We start from the raw sequence: 16,766 nt of genomic DNA on the forward strand, positions 1-16,766 counted from the left end.
ACTGCTAAGCAAGGCTTCCCAAGTTTCTGCTGAGAGACAAGAATGAGGATTGGGGGGGGGGGGGTGAGGAGAAGCATGCATCCATCTCTTGCCCCCAGGACAACAAAAACTTGGTGGTGCAGCAGCAGGCGGCAGCTGTGGAGTTGTGTGGAAAAGAGGATATAATGACTGAGTGTGAAACGAGAAGAGAAGAACATTTAGAGAAGAACAAAAAGCTTTCTGCAGGCCTCTGCAGGGCGATGTTTCTTTCCTGGAAACTTTATTAATTAATGCGTTTGGGGGCAGGGAAAACAAGGAGGTGAAGGTTAATTTTATGCCTGCTGTTGAAGGAAGTTGTAAAAGGTGGAACGCCTGTACCACAAGCGCCTTGTCTGCTTCATATCTGTTACCAATAGTAACAACAAATATTAATAAAAAGCAAACAGCAACAACAGAAATTCATACTGAGCAATTATATGCCACTTTAGGATGCATGCACATAGAGACTTCTCTGCATGTAATAAATTATCTCAAAAACCTCCAGAACAGCCCTTTAAAGGACTTCCATTGCCATTGTTTATGAGGTTGATAGTTTTATACTGGAAATTTCCATTTGGTACATGGGTCAAAGCCAAGAATGACTACCTCATGAAGGGCAATTTGTTTCTCCAAGGACAATGCCACAAACACTACTGCTTGAATCTGCCACAATTGCACCAGAGATTTATTAGCCCAGCCTTTGTCAATCTAGTTCCTTCCTGATCTTTCGGAATGCAACAGCTGTGCTGGCTGAGACTAATGGGAGTTGTAGTCCAAAACATCTGGAGTGCACCAGATTGGCAAGAGCTGCATTAGCCAAATCCACATCATCTCTTATTTCAACAAGCTAAAGTTGGGTTGCTAATCAATCTGAAAGAACAGAACTTGCAAACCGTAGTGGCTTATGCTCAGACACTGCTTGAAATTCTGATGGGAAGAATTATCTGCAATAGAAAATTACATCACTGCCTCTATCACCTCCCAGTTTAGCTCCAGTTTGGCTTTGCCCTTGGAAAACATTTGGGAACATTTCCCTATAAACCAGGCTTCCTCAACCTTGACCCTCCAGATATTTTGAGACTACAATTCCCATCATCCCTAACCACTGGTCCTGCTAGCTAGGGATCATGGGAGTTGTAGGCCAAAAACATCTGGAGGGCTGAGGTTGAGGAAGCCTCCTATAAACTGAAGAACAGCCATGTTTGGTCAGACCAAAAATCTAGGCAGCCCAATACTGGTCACATCCCCCCAAGCAAGTTCACAAGCTGAGTAATATGATGGATGCCTTGGGAGTGCCCGTGGATGAGTAGCACAATGCATGTTTCTCACGCACAAGGCTCTTGGACATATCTCTGGTATCTCCATTTAAAAAGGATCAAGTAGTAGGAAAACCTCAAACCTCTACTAGAGACCCTAGAGAGTCATTGTCAGCCAAAGTGCATAGTATTTTTTTAGCTAGACCAAAGGTCTGATTTTGTATAATGCAGCTTCTTCTCTTTCACAACATTCATTTAAAGGAGCCATATTGAAAATTAGAGTATGTGGACTGTTAACAGATTTCCACACTAGAACTTCCAATTGATTTTTTTATTATTATTAAGAAGCAATAACTGTAGCTATGTTTTTCTTCTTCAAATGAAATGTGACACACTATTACTATAAATATTAACAATGGAAACCAAAAATAGCTACTTCTTATTCTTTTTGCAACTATGGACTGGCCCCCAACTGCCCTCTGGAAGAATGTCACAAGGGCAAATTCTGACTGAGTCAGAAAGAGACAGTGAAAGACTAAAAGAGAGTCCAAAGAAGGAGTGAAAATAGTACTAATACTCTGACACTTCTAAACTGAAATGTCAGTACATTTCCATTTTTTGTGAAAATTAAATATCATGAACCAATAGTGATAAATTGGAGTGTATAAGTATTTATTTTTGTTTCTCAGCATTTGTAAATTTGTTAAAGCTGAAAACATCAGCATTAGAAATGCACCCTTCACAGCTTTATGCTCTATTTCCATACACAACCACCAGAAAGATGCAAAATCAAAGTTCCATGTTTGTGGTGCTGGGAGATTTGCTTTTTTCTTCCTTTCCAAACATTGCTGGTGCAGCATGCAATTCACATTAAAGACAACTGTGATGCCTTTAGAGCCCTTAGACGTTAAGCTGTATGTTTGGGCATGAATAGAAATCTAAAACTCTCCCCACAGCTAAGTCATCTCATCTGAGGCAGGAGACACAGATCCCGCTGCTGTATTTTAAGCCTGTGACACTTCTAATGTACCAAGTGCCTCAGTCGTTTTGTCTACTAGACTTTTATTGCTACAGCACAAACAGCTGTCATTGAACTGTTACCAAAGGGCTGCATTCTGATTGGCTATGAGTAAGAGGCTTTATGTAGGCTTTGGCCAATTGCAGGAAAATTGACCCAAAAACACATTTTGCCATACTGATTCAATGTTTAATGTTTAACAATCTGATTGACAGGTAATTATTTATTATTATTATTTATTTATTAAATGTCTTAGTTGCCTTCTGCAAGCAGTCCCAAGGCAACTTACAAACAATATGAAATACAATAGATAGTATCAGGTAAAGATTTTGTATTATAGAACTGTGAAGAGTACCGGTAGTTAGTGTGTCGGATTAGGACTTGGGAGACCAGGGTTCAAATCCCTACTAGGGCATGAAACGCACTGGGTGACCTTAGAGCAGTCACTGCCTCTCAGCCTAACAGGGTTGTTGTGGAGATTAAACAGAGGGGGGAGGAACATGTATGCCACCTTAAGCTGCTTGGAGAAAAAGGTGGGGTGTAAATGAAATGAAATGAATACATAAATAAATAGGATAACTGAAAACTTGATATTTTGTGTGCCTGCGACTGCTACACCATCCCAAAGTGCACTGAAACTGCTTGCACAGGCCACAGCAGGACCCAAGGCATGGCCTTCTCAGTGGTGGCACTGCAGCTTTGAGACTAACTACACAGCAAGGCCCAGCTTCCCTACCTTACTGACAAAATGAATAGGTAGAGTGAATATTTTTTATTCTCTCGGGCATTAAAAGATTGATCTATAGGTACTTGGGTAGTTGATTTTTGTTGTTGGTTTTTTAAAGCTGCCATTTTCAAACAACTATATGTCATTTTGGGCGCTTTTGATGCAGAAAGACAATCAAGAGCACTTATAAATCAGAGACAGGTAACCTGTAGCCTTCAAGGTGTTGCCAGACTTCAGCTCCTATCACCCCAGCCAGCATGACCATTGGCCAAGAAATGATGGGAAATGGAAGACGGCAACATCTGGCAAGGCACAAGTTTCCTAACCCTGTTCTGAATTAAAAGCCAAGGGACTTGCTCATTCCACCTGCAAAGGTTTAGCAAACCTCCAAAATTTCCGCAATATTCACCCATGATGAAGTGACTTCCACCAGCTGACCATGAAGCCTGTAAATACACCCCACTCCAACCCGCTCAAGGATCTCATTGTGCAGGCTACAATGTGACTCCTGGAAGATAAAAACCAGAAGCTGACAGGTGTCTTTTCCACCACCACTAAGTCCCACACCCTGCATCTTTCACTGACTCTGAAAGAAGAGGGACTGCAGTAGATGGCTTCCAGTTTAATTCCTGATCTCCAGAATGGCATCTCCAGAATCACTGGGAAAGAATAATAGCTCAGCTCAGTAAGAAGCAGTTACTAATGTCTTGAGGTTTAAATACACAAAGGGGCACAACTCTCTACACTGGCCTTGACTGTGCATTAAGAGCTGCAGCAGAAACCCTCCTCATGGTCCTGCCAAGAGCTTCATTGTGATACGGCCTGTGAGTGGAATTCCCTCCCTCCAGTGTTATGATTGGCACCATCACTTGCCACCTTTCAATGGCAATTAAATATATTTTTATTTTCCCTTTCGTTGGGAATTGTTTTGATACCGCTGCTGCAATTTCTGCTGAGGACTAACTTGATAATCGAGTTCTAGATTATTCACTGTAAATGTTTTTGATTGCATTTTTATGCATTTTATTGTGGTGTAACCCACCCTGGAATCAGGCAATTGATGAAGGGTGGGATATAAGTGCAATAAATCAATCACTTGAAGCATCACTTTTTAGTTTTCCAAAACACTTTTCAATGGGCCTGTCATTCATTTGTAGTTAATTGACACCACTTGGGGGATAGACAGGGCAATTTCAAGAATTCCTCCTTAATGGTACTCAGCTCTACCAGTCTCTGGAAGGAAGGCTGTTGTTATTTTAGGAAGGGAAGAGAGACAAAAGCTCTTCCCATAGCAAAAAAAAAAAAAAAAACCTGCTTTCAAGCAGCTTGGTGGAAACCCCAGCCTACCTGTGATACTGTAATGCTGCATTTCTTTGCCAGCTCTTCTTTGGCTTCTTCACTGGGGTAGGGATTGCTGAGGTGAGAGTAAAAATACTCGTTCAAGATTTCTGTGGCTTGTTTACTGAAGTTACGCCTTTTCCGCCTGCAAAAAGAGGAAAGAAAGCAAGGAAATAAATAAATTACAGGTGTGAGACTTGATTACTGAAAGTTAGCTAGGATATAAATATGGAAAGCAGACTTCTCTCTAACCTTTGCTAGTTGAAATTGATGCTTCACCACTTATTCAAACCAAACCTTGGCCCTTATCAGGGCCAATGTGAGAGGTTAGTAATTGATAGAAGAGGAGCAATTGCTTATCTATGGAAGAACTTATTCGCCCATCTCTCTCCATCAAAGGACCAGATCCCACTTACCTGTTGTTCTTAGAAGTTCAAAGATGTGCAAACCAAGATTTCAGATTACTGATGAACTTATTTATAGTGTGTTCCCTAGATATTAATGAGCCACACATTTTGGGTGGTGTGGGAAATCCTAACATTGTACAAAGTACTCTGACTTCATCTGCATCTTCATCTGTCTCTTTCCCTCTGGGGCAAGGGTGAGGCAACCTGTGGCCCTCCAGGTGCTGTTAGACAAGCACTCCCACAACACCTGATCATTGGCTATTCTGGCTGGGCTGCTCCCATGAGAAGGGAGCAGATGAAGGCAGAAGCTGGTATCCACCAGTGTAGCAATCCCCGGCAGCACCTGGGGTGTGTGCATTATGCACATCCACCCCCCACACCAGGAGGGAAGAAGCTGGTGTGTGCCATCCCAGCACTGTCGGAAAAAACATTGCGGGGTGCGCTGCTGGGAGAATGCCTAGGACTCGGGAGGGAAACCTGCAGGCCAGCACATGCCAGCCACGCACATCCCAGGTGCCCATCCCAGGTGCACACCCGGTGAAGCACCCCACGCTGCTTTTTCCGCCAGCACTGGACCCACTCGCAGCTGGGAGGGATGCAGCAGATGCAATGCTCTGCAGGCTGGCTCACACAGTGCTGGGCCTGCTGGAGGGCAGCTGAGGCACCCTGCAGGCAGAGTGCCATCCGCGCCATGGTGCACCCTGCACTGCGTTTGCAGGCAGTGCTGGGTCCACCTGCTGGAGGGCGCCCTGCAGCCTGTGGTGCCCCCTCCCCTTCCTCCGCTACTGCTGGTATCTCAATGATGCAGCAAGAACCCTAGTTAGGGGTGGGGACAAACATTTGGGCTCTGGTTCAGGCAGCAAAATGCCTTGGGCCAACACTGAAACTGACCCACATCAGACACCTATGAAAAGAGAAAACATCAATCCAAGCTACTCTCTTGGAACAACAGAGCCAAATTTATTTCAGTTTGGAATAGACGTGAACCAGAAGGAAGTGTTGGACAAGAAGTATTGAGCATGGTTTAATTGTTCAGTTTACTGGTGTGATACTGAAGACGGAGTTGTTATGCATATTCATTTCCTACCCATAATTATCATTACAGAGCTCTTCAATAAAACTCAGTTCTTAAAAAGAAAATTCTGTGAAGTATTTTCTCCCCCTCCCTTTAGAAAACTCCCTTTAAGTGTTTTCCCTCCAAGCTCCATTCCCCCTCCAGGCTTGCCACAATCAAACTACCACGATAGGACGGCTACTCCATAGGGAGCTTCCATCTGGCATGCTACAGCCCATCAGTATCATGGTGTGCTTATCCCCCGGCATTCTACCGCTCTCCCTGGAGCCGTGTTTCTCTCATTACTCCACTTCCACTTATTTTGTCTAGGCTTTCTGTTCTTTGAGAGGAACTGTTTGCAAAATATGCTTCTGAAAGGTGCAGCTGTTCCCTTTCCAAGTGTCAGCAACCTCTTTCATTGGCACACCGGTTAGGGGTGCAACCATTTGCATAACCAAAATGTCCTTGCTGAGTTCTTAAAGTGCTGTTAGGCATGCTGTATAAGGAGAGGGTTGGCAATGAGCTTTACTACCAAAAAGGCATTGCAACCAACCAGCAGCCCATGCAAAACATGAGAGGACGGGTAAGACTTGGTGACTGGCTGGTATGCGTCAGCCTGTGTAAGGGGAGCTGAGAAGCTAGGATCACACCATGACTGAGGAACCAACAGTGACTAGTGTTAAACTGTTACATCTGTCTGCACACAGTCAGCATGGAAGTTTGCCTCCAAGTACTAAATAATTGGCCATGAACTTCTGCTCCTCCTAGAATAACCATGTCTTTTCTGTCCTTTCATTTGGGAATTCCTGTATGCAGCAAGGATTCGTATATAAATTCCTGTCCTGCCAGGAGCAGATCAGCTGGTCAGAAAAGTTGGCTCTTGCAGCCAATGGATGTCAGGGCACACACAGTTCATCCAGGGGGCTTAACTGAGGGTTCACTAATTTCAGTGGGGCCACTCTAAGACTAACATTAGCTACAACCCACTGGCTGTAAAGAAGAGTCAAATTCTGTAGTGTTGGACAAATCAAAACAAGAAAATCACAGAGTCTTGTGACCTACCTGGCATCAAGGAACCGTGATCTCAATATCATGACAGCTTCACAAGTGCTTTGTTTAAGCTGCATCTGGATGGAGCTGAACTTCCGATGGATGATGCCTACCATCCTCTCTATTTCCTTTGGAGAAATGGGGCGTGTCCGACTTTGCTCTCGAAGAAGGTTCATCACGTGTGTGGTAAATTCATTACAAGCCTAAGAAGGAAGGGACAGTTACAGGGGCAAAGTTACAGGGACAGTTACAGGTTTTGGCAAAGTTATATCACATCCTGATCTCAACAAGAAGAAAATGTTTACAAATTTTCCATGAACCAAGCTTTAAGACAGCTGGTTGTTTTTATTTATTATCAATTAACTTCATTATCAATTAGCATTTATTATTATTATTATTATTATTATTATTATTATTATTAGTTTTAACTCTTAGTAAAGCACTGGCAATTGTATAAGCACTGTACAGAGATTAAAAACAAGACAATTATTGTCCACAGGCTCACAATCTGATAGACACAATATAAAATGAAAAAGAAATTGGGAGGGAAGAGGAAAGCAAGCATTGGAGCAGCTGCACTTTCAGTGACCAATGCATTGGTGGGTTCAGGTTCTTCCCCTTGCCATGATGTTCTTCCTGGGAGACAGGGTGTGCAGTCTCCTAGTGACCTTTGGTTCCCTGGTGGATTCTAGGATGGAATAGTCTGAGCAGATTTATAAGTCCCCTGGTTCTGGGAAACCATCAAGCTTGGCTAGTAATATCTGTTCAGAGACATTTTCATCAGTAGTAATAGGGAAGTGACAAAGCTGAGGTTTGGTGGTGATTTTACTAGAGGAAAAAGGGAGAAACAAAGCAGGTATTTGATGGTAGGATTTAGCTAAGACTATGAGACTTTGGAGTAGAGAAGGGCATTCAGAATGTATCTGCCCTCATATACTAGGGATGGGAGAGGGGTATATCCCAGGGAATCCTTCCCCAGCCTGGTGCCCTCCAGATGTTTTGGACTACAACTCCCATCAGCCTCAGCTATAATGGCCAATGATCAGTGATCATGGGGGTTGTAGTGCAAAACTCCTGGAGGGCACAGAGGCATGTTCTGAGGTGTGGACACAAAACGCAGCAACCTGAAGAAGATAAGCAGGTTGGGAGTCTGGTCAGGGCCTGGTTGGGACATATCTGTGAACCCTATGTATGCTGCCCTGAGTTCTATAATAGAAGATAGAGAATATAAATGTGCCAAATATATAAATATGTGGATTTGGCTTTACCTGCCAAACTGATCAACTTAACAGCTAGCATAGCACAAGCTCTTCCCTGGCACATCGGCACCATCCCCTCTCACAACCTCTTGTCCCCCCATTTTTAATTTTAACATATCAGTTGAAGAAAGTGCTGAGATAAAATCTCCCCCTCCCATTTTATGACCTGAAAATAAATTGGGGTTTCAGGGGAACTTCAGCAGTTTTGTGGGTACACAATTTTCAAGTGGAAGCTCACTGGAGCTCCATTGCATTTGCTGAAATAGGAAATTCAGGGTGTTGTTGGTACCTGTCTGTCTCAAGATACTATGGAGTGCACCTCCAGGGGTGAAGTAAAACCGCTGGAGAAATCACAGCGTTTGCTGTGGCTTCAAAGACCGGTAACTCGTAACTACTGCCTCCCGTGTTGTTTTCACTGTGTTATCAGCACTAAAGTAACCTCACTGGGGGCATGCCAAGGCAGTGTGGATGAGGGTCCTGGGCTTCCCAAATGACAAGACCTCCCTTCTCAGCTTCACTGATGTGGTCCAAAGGAAAGCAGAGCAATACATTTGGCACCAGGAGTTGCTGGAAGGAGGCATACAAGACACCATCCAACCGTCTTAGGGACTCCACTCTGGATTTGTGTAGGGTTCACTCCTTAGCCTTTTCTTCTCCTAAAGATGGCCCACAAGGCAGCAGGTACAGATCTTTCCTCGGGGTTTAATCTCGAAGCCTTTCTTACAAATGACTATAGTCACAAGGTAGCAGAGGTTCGGGATCAGAGTTTTCCTTCTCCTATATGGGCTGCCTTCCCATACCCCATCAGCCCCTCACTTCCCTTTACAGCACATGCAGAAACCACCTTTTTGACCGTTAGACCCACTATTTGTCTCATCTGCTCAATCTGCTGGAGCCTGTCTTTGCATGCAGGGAAGTCCCTAACTCATTGAAGGTTTGAGACCCCTTGGCTGCCCTTAGCTGGCCAGTCAAAGCCATTCTGGGAGTGTGCCTGCTGTCACATGCTGACAGCTTCTAGGAGACACAGGTGAGAACTGAGTGCAGGGGGAACCAAAGGTGGACAAACTACCCAGAAGGAGCATGACATGTCCCCTGCCAGAGGCACTACCTCTCCCCTAACATCCCATACACAGGGAGCAAATGGCAGCCACCAGCTGCTCAGAGCTGCAAAGGAGCTCCTTTTAAGTCCCGCCCCCCAGTAAATGTGTAAAAAGGGGGCAATCTCATTCACAACCTGCTGCCTCCAAATTCAAGTAGTTTCCCCTCACAGCTCTGATCAGCTGGTGACTATTATTTTCTTTCCCCCAGAATTCCCTGAATAAAAAAGATGTTTGCCCTAGCCCTATGTTCTATGTAACTTGAAAGCTCTTATATTATGCTTAACGCTCTTGCCCCTCAGACAACCCTAATAAAAGGTATGGGTTTACGGTCTCTGTAAAGTTCTCTCCACAGTGTGCATCAGGAGCTCTGTGAACAGCTCTTAAGCTTCCACCAACAAGGTGTCCTGATGAAAGGTATCACCACCACATAATCTCCAGTCTCTTTATTCTTTGTATACAAGCCAAACATGTCCTTTTGCTCCTTGGACCCAACAGAAATCTGTCCTGTTGATATAATCTTTCACATATCTGAAAGCTACAGAACTACCACCTCATTCTCCATTTAACCTTCCTCAAGATTTAACATGCCCACTGCCTTTCAGGATCAAACTAAGCAAGATTTTAATTGCATGATTGCCATTAATCTGTTTTTATAATTTACATAGCAGCTATGGATGTGTGTAAACATGATAGGGACTGGACTGGAACCATTTCTTCCTTAATAGTCCTGATAAAAAGATTCCTTTCCCCTGGAAGCTGTTACTCACTCTGGAAGGTAAGGTACTATTGGTGCCAATGGAAGTTTCCCTAATAGCAGCTTCCAGGTGGGGGGGGGGCATTGGTTATAGTGGGAGGGTTAAAGCACGGTCCCAAATGATGCTGCCACACACACCCAACAGCTGTTATTAAAATGTAAAAGTAATACATAATTGTAATCATGCAATTAATGTCAGGCAGTCTTTACAAGAAGAGTTGCTATCCCCAGCCCTCTTGTTACTATCCCTTTATCTTATTTGGACCAAATAAGTTATTTGCAGAGCTTATACCAAAATATTTGCTGGAAAACAAAACAAGACAAGACAAGACAAAACATAACAAAACAAAACCATACATTAGCGAAAACTCCTTTAAGCCCAAAGTATGCACCCGCAGAGGACCAGTTGCCTGCAGCATCTCTTTAGGATTCCCTGCTCAGGCCCTGCTGTCTTCCAATCAGCCTCCATTGGTTTGTAGGTAAATTTTATTCCCACTGCATCTCTACACCCAGCATGATAAATGTTAATTCAATTGTAACTAGTCCACAAATGCAGCAGGTTTACCTGTCCCAGAAGGAGACTGTTTGGCTACTCCAGCCTTGCTTCTTTCCACTGAGCCACTGATAAGGGGGTGTTATGAGGTTTTGTAATCACTCCTGATGCAATGACCCCACAGAATGGCCCATTCTTAGATGTGGTCTGTTGCATTTCTTTACAAGTAACTGTCCTGAACTTCCTTTCTTCCTATCCATCTTCCAAACAACAATTAACATAGATAACAAAGGACAGTGTAATGATTACTCCTACACTCTCTAAAAAAGCAAACTTTCTCAGGTGCAAGAGTGAAGTTTGCATCCAGTTTTAATCTGGAGAAAAAGTGAGCTTCAGTTGTGAGATGCTTGGGATACAATAACAGACTAGCTACATTCTGGGAAGTGGAAGCTGGGGGATGCTGTTGCCCTGATGGGATTTGTGGAGGCACTTGGTTAGTCACTGTGGGAAACACAGGATGCTGGACTGGATGGACTGTTGGTCTCATCCAGAAGAGCTCTTGTTATAGTCTTAATCACTCTAAAGTTAAGAAAGTGGATAAAGTCACTCTGTTGCTTTTGGACTGCAGGGGGAAGGACAGAGAATTAAGGGCCAGTAGGTAGCTTCACCACTTCTACCCAAGCAAGAACATCAGCAGGGGAAGATCACCCTGGCCCCAACTGGGTATAAATGCCCCATTTACATCTCATAGTTTCATTCTGGCCTTGTCATACTGATTGGATCTCCCTCTTCTATATTTTCATTCCACTCCCTTTGTGCCTCTTCTGCTTTTAGATTGTAATTATTATTATTTCATTGGCATGCGCCACTTTGGAAGACAATATATGTCTGAAAAGGAGGATAACATTAAAATAAAAGCCACCCACACTCACCTCACCAATTAACCTGGAGGTTAAAAGTTTACAAGCTCAGGTAATGTCTGCCTGTTCAGAGAAGAGAAAATACACCACCACCCTCATCTTCGTTTCCTCCAAACATCTCTCGTAACTTATTAAAGCGAAGACGCCTATGAATGCAAACGCTGATTAGCAATTTGGCAGCAGACCAGCATATCCATGGGATTCACAGAGCTTCCCTTTAAACCAGTAGTTCATACATGATTAATTAGAACATCTCATTTATGTAGTGTGCACTTTAGCTCATTACTCTAAGTAAAATTTGTTAAGTATTTACATTTAGATAATTAAAATCTGGGTACACCCTTAAGAAAGATGCATATGCTTCTGGCACAGTTACTCTCTTTTGCCTTTACACATCTGAAAGTAAAAAATTACAGGTCGTAACCCTCCACCAAGTCTGTAGCGCTTTGAATGCAATGCCTGGCGGAGCACTTGGACCTCACTCCAAGGACTCTTGGGGAGGTAGAGGAAGAACACACATAACTGCTGCATGAAAATAGGAGGGAGAGACTCTTGAGGCCTTGGAGATTTTAACTGCTTTGAGGGCTGGTGTTTTTTTTTTTAATACAATCACGCAATATATAATTTTTATCAGCTAAAATAAATCAAATTAATGGCAGTGGCATCATTCCTGGTTCCTTGAACTACAACTATGTTTCTTACCCCTGAAGATTCCCAATGTTGCCAGAAATATACAAGTGTACTTCTAAGACCATGGGCATATTTTATTTGCTACTATTCCAACAAGAATAATGGAAGCTGGAAGAACAAGCAGGCAGAGGGACCTTAGCTCAGGGGGAGAGGACATACTTTGCATTCAGAAAGTCCTAAGTTCAGTCCCAACCATCTCCAGGCGAAAACTTGGGGAGCTGATGCCAGCAAGGCATCATTACTGAGATGAACTTCACCCTAAGGCACTATATGATAGCTTCTTCTGTTCCTGGCTTGGAAAAGCTACTCTGGCCTTCACAAAATTAAGCAAATTCAAATGTATGTCTTTGTTTTCCTATCTATACATTAGTCAAAGTTGTGAGGGGAAATGAGCTATGCAAATGAAGCTATAGCCCCTGCAAATCCTGCCAAGTCCCCACTCCAATTTAAGAGATTTAATAGGTATTGTCCACAGAGAAGCAACTCTTGCTATCATAATTTTTTTTTTTTTAATGCGGGGATGGGGGAACCTGTGGCCCTCTACAACTGTTGTGCTCCCAACTCCCATCAGTCTTAGTGGGTCAGAAATTATTATAGTTGTAACCCACCAACATCTGGGGAGGCACAGGCACCCCATTCCTTCTGCAGAGTGTTTGCCCTTCTCCAGATGTATCCTTGAGTATAAAGGTCTGGTGGATCAGACCAAAGGTTTGTGTAATCCAATGTATTGCTTTCGACAGTGACCAACCAGGTTAAGCCTTTCTTGCAGAGAAAATACTTCACCCCATAGATCATCTTTGGTTGCCCTTTTCTGCAGCTTTCCTAACTCTACAAACATCCTTTCTGAGATGGGGTAACCAGGAGAGATCCATGAAGGTGATGGCAGCAGGTTCCCAGCTGCTCTGGGAGGTTTGGGACATTTGCAATACTTTTGCCTACAGCAAAAACGTATTTCAATGTAATTATAGAAGATAGCTTTCAATATGCCATCTCTATTACAGTAGCTGTAAATTATGAAGAGAAGCATTTCTCCTGGCACTGAGAAAGTGGGTGAGAAGCTGATGGTGTGACACACTTTCTGGAGAGCTCCCCCGCCCACCCCGGCCTTTCCTGCTGCTTTAAAGTGCATTTCCTTAACTGGCAACAAATGTCAAAATCAAACTCTGGGCAGGGGGGAGGAAGGAGGGTGGGAGAAAAACACAGCAATAATGACAACATTGGCCTTTGCTTCTAGGTTCAAAGAAGGCAATGCGAACACAAAAAGGCAATGAGACTTGATGGTGCTTTAAAGACTGTGGGGCAGCACTACAGCTGAATAGGAAGTCCAAATGGAGCAACTCACACTTCCTGTTTCCAGTACAGCATTCACAATTAGGGCTCTCGTGTTTAACTGAGGCTTTGTGAAACCTTCAAAACACCTGAATTCCTGATAAGCCATCTAGAACTGCTAGAATCAAAGTAGTCCCTGCCGTATTGTACCATACCAGATGTTTTAGAGGAAGTGGGATGTGGTAAGGCACGATCTCTAGGATCAGCTCTAGGTTTGAGGGGGACCTCAACAAAGTGCCCTCTGATGGCATCGAAGCCCTTTGGCACTGTGGACTTAACACAGCAGCATTGGCAAGCAGACAGCTTTAAATGGTGCCTTTAAGACCCTCACATGGATGGTGCACCATATTGCCCTAAAGGAAAAGCATATGAAGTGGGTGGGACTGTGGAAAGTTAAATTGGCAGCTCCACAACCTAGTTGTTTCACCTCTGATTACAGTGCCAGTTTAAGGAGGGGGATCTAATAGTTGCTCAAAGATGCCACATGCTCAAGCCACCTCTGGCAACATCTCTTCCTAAAGGCCAGTACTTGCACCACTCCCTCCATTTTAATAGGGAGTGAATTTCATTTGCTCATCACCCACCTCTTGTTTTGCTTTCATCTTAACTCTACCTGTATCTTGGCATACACTAACTGTGACCCAGCCAAAATGAACACAACAACCAATCATGAACTGTGGTCTCCTAGGGATGTTTTCAAAGCACTGGAAGCTTCCAACTGACACGGGATCTGGTTGCTATCAAATCAGGCAAATGGCCTACCTCATGCATGGCCAAACTTGGACCTCCAGCTGTTTTGGGACTACAATTCCCATCATCCCTTACCACTAGTCCTGTTGACAGGCTCCTGCCCTGAGAAGTTAACATTCCAATTTTTGAAAGCACAGAATATGACAGAGAGGGAATGGAAGAGCGGCAGGCCAAGTTAAGTACAAACTGGTCCAGCAGCCTGTTGTTCAGCATTGCTTGCATCCTACTACTAAGCTACAGTTGCAATGAGTTTCTCAGATTAACCATACTTTCTGCTACAGTTACAGGTAGGAAGCCATGTTGGTCTGCCATAGTCGAAACAAAATAAAGAAATTCCTTCCAGTAGCACCTTAGAAATCAACTAAGTTTGTTCTTGGTATGAGCTTTCGTGTGCATTCACACTTCTTCAGATACACTGAAACAGAAGTCACCAGACCCTTGTATATAGTGAGAGGGTGGGGAGGGGTATTCCTCAGAAGGGTGGTGGGAATGGGTCATTGGCTGATAGGTGTGGGAAAACCTGTTAACGACTGCAATTGGTCTTACAGGAAAAAGCAAGGGGTGAGATGGCTGTATCATGTATAATGAGATAAGAATCCAATGTCTCTATTCAGACCAGGTCTCTCCATGGTTTTAAGTTTGGTAATAAGTTGCAGTCGTTAACAGTTGTTAACAGGTTTACCACACCTATCAGCCAATGACCCATTCCTACCACCCTTCTGAGTAATACCCCTCCCCACCCTCTCACTATATATTAAGGGTCTGGTGGCTTCTGTTTCAGTGTATCTGAAGGCATGCACACGAAAGCTCGTACCAAAAACAAACTTAGTTGGTCTCTAAGGTGCTACTGGAAGGATTTTTAAAATTTTGTTTCTGCTACAGGTTCCTCTCGACCCTTTCCCTATGTTTATGAATGGATTTAACCAATAATGTATAAATGGCTAGGGACTAGATTACCTGAAAGATTGCTGTCTCCCACAGATATCTATCTGAACCTTAAGATCTTCAGAAATCTTGCTCTGTGTGTCGCTGTCAAGTGAGGTGAAGTGGATCGTTACAAAGGACAGAGCCTTTTCAGTAGTAGCTTCCCAGAACCTATTCCTTTAGGTTCCACAGAGAGGCTTGTCTGACACCTTTTTAACCGTCTTTTTGGTGAAGACTTCTTTTAAAAAAATCTTGAACTTTTAAACTTGTGCTTTAAAATAGACCCTATGCCTTTGCTGCTTTAATGGCTATTCTAACGGCACTTTAGAAAACCCATGTTATGCTCTTTTTTAGTATAACTGTAAGCTGAGCTGGAATTTGTTTCATTCTGTCTGGAATAGATAAAAGTTTTCTGTTGCTGTGCTTACTGTGTTTTCATTATTGCATGTTTTAATATTATATGATTACTGTATTCCAATTGTTTTATTTATTTATTTATTTATTTGTTTGTTTGTTTCTGTATTTTACTGTATTTTACTGTATTTTGTAAGTCATCTAGGGAACTTTACTAATGTGTGACCGTATCAAATTGAATACTGATTATATTGAGCTAAATGTGGAGCTGAAAAGGCTGAAGGTCTACAAGTCTGGATCTCTCTCTCTCACACACACTTGTTTATTCTCTCTCCCCTTCCCAGATGAAATCTAGACTGATCTCCCTGCTTTCTCTTCACAAACATCTCATGGCCCCTCCACCAGTCTACCCTCCCCTGCTTCCACCTGTAGAAACCTTTCAGAAAACTTGGAGCCAATCAAGACAGAGGAGCGGTCCCATTTGCCCCTCAGCTGCAGAGACAGGCACAGTTCGAGACAAACTAGTACGAGACAGTTTGCTACAAGGCATGAAAAAAATTATCATATTTCTGTACAGTAGACACTGCTGGGTGTCAGGACTAACAGGGGAAAACTTGCGTGTTTCACATCCGCTCTGTCTCTTACTCTCCCAGCAGCGTTTCTCTCCCCCTCCCTCCCCACCTCAGTTTCCTGGGGTTTGGACGGATGGATCTGACATTTCAGTTGAAACCTTTGCAAATGGAGCTACGGGGCTTGAACGCTGGGCTCCTTCCAAATGCTTACATTTATTACAGTCAGAGGCTACAAGGCCAGGGAAATGATGGCCCACAACAATCAGAATTTATTTCTGCTCCCGTTCTGTCTGTTGAGGTTTTCCATGCACCATTTTCATTTAAAGTGTGGTCGATGTTCCTTTGTCTCTACTACAGTTACAACAAGAGGTCTAGAAATCTGCACTTAAATGACCAATATTCTGGGACTTGAAGAAATAATGGAGGTCAGCCCTTCTTGACTTCAAAGTATCTGCAGAAAATTGAGGGTGGGGGGTCGATTAGTAGATTTTTTCAGGATGACCAAGCCAAAAGGCATGCATAAGAAAAGCAGGGGCATTCAATGGGGGGAAATCAGAAGCCAACATTCCATACAAGAAATGCCACATTCTTGGTACACAATATAAATAAGAATAATTGCAAAAGAAGATACATTATTTCACCCTAGTGAACAAATCATTAGACTCAATTTGCTTTATCACAGACATATGAAATATGCTCAGCAATTGTAGAAGTTGCTTCTTATTTGTTAATATTTTCAGAGGTATAGTCATG

The 16,766-nt window shown here is 43.3% G+C and overlaps 1 protein-coding gene across 8 annotated transcripts in view; it reads right to left on the bottom strand.

The window, feature by feature from the left end:
* The window catches only part of PBX3 (PBX homeobox 3), a 235,531-nt gene that overhangs the window by 27,937 nt on the left and 190,828 nt on the right, over positions 1-16,766 (bottom strand). For all 8 annotated transcript variants that reach the window (XM_033137526.1, XM_033137522.1, XM_033137523.1 and 5 more), the window contains 2 exons: positions 6,881-7,071; positions 4,367-4,502 (listed from right to left, as the gene is read on the bottom strand). In XM_033137526.1, coding sequence (XP_032993417.1) covers positions 4,367-4,502; positions 6,881-7,071 — 327 coding nt within the window. The remainder of the gene's footprint in view (positions 1-4,366; positions 4,503-6,880; positions 7,072-16,766) is intronic.

Source organism: Lacerta agilis, chromosome Z, assembly GCF_009819535.1.
Source record: "Lacerta agilis isolate rLacAgi1 chromosome Z, rLacAgi1.pri, whole genome shotgun sequence".
Lineage (NCBI taxonomy): Eukaryota > Metazoa > Chordata > Lepidosauria > Squamata > Lacertidae > Lacerta > Lacerta agilis.